Source organism: Mirounga leonina, unplaced genomic scaffold (assembly GCF_011800145.1).
Source record: "Mirounga leonina isolate KUSES-001 unplaced genomic scaffold, KU_Mleo_1.0 Mir_172, whole genome shotgun sequence".
Taxonomy (NCBI): Eukaryota; Metazoa; Chordata; class Mammalia; order Carnivora; family Phocidae; genus Mirounga; species Mirounga leonina.
In genome coordinates, this window is record NW_023270442.1 from 7060030 (window position 1) to 7063034 (window position 3005).

General features: G+C 44.8%; 1 protein-coding gene across 4 annotated transcripts in view; it reads right to left on the reverse strand.

Moving 5' to 3' along the window:
* Positions 1-707: 707 nt before the first annotated feature.
* The window catches only part of APP (amyloid beta precursor protein), a 258633-nt gene continuing 256335 nt past the window's right edge, over positions 708-3005 (reverse strand). For all 4 annotated transcript variants that reach the window (XM_035017531.1, XM_035017532.1, XM_035017530.1 and 1 more), the window contains one exon: positions 708-1901. In XM_035017531.1, the coding sequence (XP_034873422.1) occupies positions 1800-1901 (102 nt within the window). In that variant the 3' untranslated portion in view covers positions 708-1799. The remainder of the gene's footprint in view (positions 1902-3005) is intronic.

Sequence of the window (3005 nt, forward strand, 5' to 3'; positions counted from 1 at the left end):
ATGCTCAGGACAGCGCCCCAGAACAAGGAATGATTCCCTACAGAATAACAGTTGTGCCACAGTTCAGAAAATCTGCCTTAGAGACAGCTATCCGCTTGTCTTAGCTTTGAACTCCCCCAGAAGTTTTCTCTTCATCTCTTATTTGAGATGGTGATGGTCTGTCTGAATGTCTGTATCCCCTCACAATTCTTATGTTGAAATTGTAATGCCCAAGGTGATGGTATGGTGGTGGTGGTGGTGGGGGAAGCTTTGGGACGTGACTCAGGTCACGAGGATCCTTCAAATGGGATTAGCGCCCTTACATGATGTGAAATCTGCGACCTGGAAGGTCCTCACATGGCCAGGCTGGCACCTTGACCGTGGACTGTCGATCTCCAGACCTGGGAAAAGGAAATTTCTGTGCTTTGTAAGCTGCCTGGTGTGTGGTATTTCATTACAGCAGTCCAAGCAGACGAGGACAGGGACGAACGTGAGGACCGAGATCCGGCTGCAAAATACTCTGGACCAAGTTAAAAACTGAATTAGGTCAATGAAGTATTTAACTAGCACCGGAAGAAGCATGTTGGCCCCGATTTCCTACTCAGACTCGCAGTTAAGCTACAAAGGTGTGGATGTCTAGGGTTAGGTTACATGAGATTTCTCACTTTGGGGGACTTCGTGCTCAGCAGGTGGTTACCATGGAATCATTCACACCAGCACAATGGTGCTCCTCCAAGAATGTATTTATTTACATGAAAACACCGTTTTATACAAATTGAAGACAAATCTTAAAGGGTTTGTCCAGGCAGGCCTTCCCCTTTCACTTTCTTTCGCTGTCATAAATAAAACGTTTTAGACCTGTTAAAAGAAACTGCATCTGCCTCTTCTTCTCCCCCAACCTCCAATGACTCTGAATATTTAATGTTCCTAGTTAGCCTTTAAAGAAAACTCTTGCCCAGGGTGATTTTATTTAATTTATTTATGTAATACAGTGTAGAAAGCTATCATGGTCATAAGCAATGATTCTGTACAATCATCCTGCGGAAGATTTTTTGGGAGAATTCCTGGTAATTTGAGACCAGCAGAGCACTCCCTCCCCCCACCCACCTCACCCGTAAAAGTGCTTACAATGAACAGGGATTCTTTTCTTTATCAAAGATCCAAAGGTACATGGACAAAAAAGTTTCAATTCTCAATGCCTAATGTGTGCACATAAAACAGGCACAAAGGAGTAAATGTGTATCCTTGTAATTCCTATATCACAAATCTAGCAGAAGCAGCAATCTGTACAGTAAAATGCAATCATGGAAAAAAATTCTCTAGATCATTTGGAATACTTAAAAATGCTCAACTTTAAATGCATAGTGATCAGGAAAAGAATACGTAGGCAAGAGAAGCAGCTACACTCCCACGTTCACACGAAGCATCCCCCATCGATTCTTAAAGCATATTTCAAGTAGGACTTAATTGGGTCACAAAACCACAAGAATAATATACAACTGGCTAAGGGGCTACGAGATAAATAATCAGGAGAGAATCTATTCATGCACTAGTTTGATACAGCTAAGTTCTTTACAGTACACAAAACCCATTAATAATGTAGAGACCAGAATGTAAAGAGAGAGAATACATTGCTGATTTGTATATTAATTCAAGTTCAGGCATCTACTTGTGTTACAGCATGGCTGTCGAAAGGCGATAATGAGTAAATAATAAAACGGAAGGGCTTGTTTCTTTCCACATTATTCTATAAATGAACACCGATGGGTAGTGAAGCAATGGTTTTGCTGTCCGACTTCAGAGGCTGCTGTGGCGGGGGTCTAGTTCTGCATCTGCTCGAAGAACTTGTAAGTTGGGTTTTCATAGCCATTCTGCTGCATCTTGGAGAGGTGGCGCTCCTCTGGGGTCACTGCAGCGTCAACCTGAAATGCAAGGGCGAGGAAAAATGAATTAGGAAAACTGATCCTTTGAGGGTGCACACGCTGAACGGTAAAGGATAAGGAGTAGTTAGCTTCTTTCCTTCCCACGGACCCCTCCAAACAGGATGCCTGTGCCCACCAGTTACGAGGACAGGGACGAACGTGAGGACCGAGCTCCATCCGGCCACCAGGTGGCGCCTAAAACCTTGCCGAGCTGGCTCTGCCCGCAAAGTGCTCACTGGTTGCTTCCCCCTCCCCGCACCCCCCGCCCCACTCCGCTTAACAGTAACTGGATACATGCAGCGCAATAAATATTTTTTTTCTTCCCTGTTGGCTCACTAAGGGACCAAAAGGCCACAACGGAAAACTATTTTACTTGAAAGTGTGGTGCTAAGCTGGAAATAATCCAAGAGCATCATGGAGAGTCAGCGACGTATACTGGCAGAAGCTTAAATAAATTCTAGAATGCTGATTATCTTTCCACACTCATTTTAATTTGTCCCTGCTTTCACTAAATTTAATATGACAAGAAGTCTGAGACTCTTTTAATTAAAAGGATGATCTGCCCCGCAGCGGGCTCCCTGCTTGGCGGGAAGCCTGCTTCTCCCTCTTCCATTCCCCCCTGCTTGTGTTCCCTCTCTCGCTGTCCCTCTCTCTGTGTCAAAATAAATAAAATCTTTAAAATAAAATAAAATAAAATAAAAGGATCTACCTATATCAAAGGGGCCATGTGGCAAGGAAAAGAGGAAAAATATTCGAAGAATATACTGTTCTAGATTATATACACACCCACATATATGTATTTAACTGAGTACCAAGACTACAGAAGCATGTCCCGCCAAAGATTTACAAACAGAGCTTCTGTGTTGATGTGCTGTGCGTCTAGGAGCAGGCCAGCAGCTGTAAACCTGGCCGTGCCCCATCCGCCCCCGGCCCCGCATCACCGTTAGGACAGAGCTGGGAAGGGGTACTTGCTCTCTGCACATCCGACAAGGTGTACTCAGCCCCGCGAGTGCGGAGTGGCTGTCCGCGGATTCATCCTCTAGCGTATCCCGCGGATTCATCCTCTAGCGTATCCCGCGGATTCATCCTCTAGCGTATCCCGCG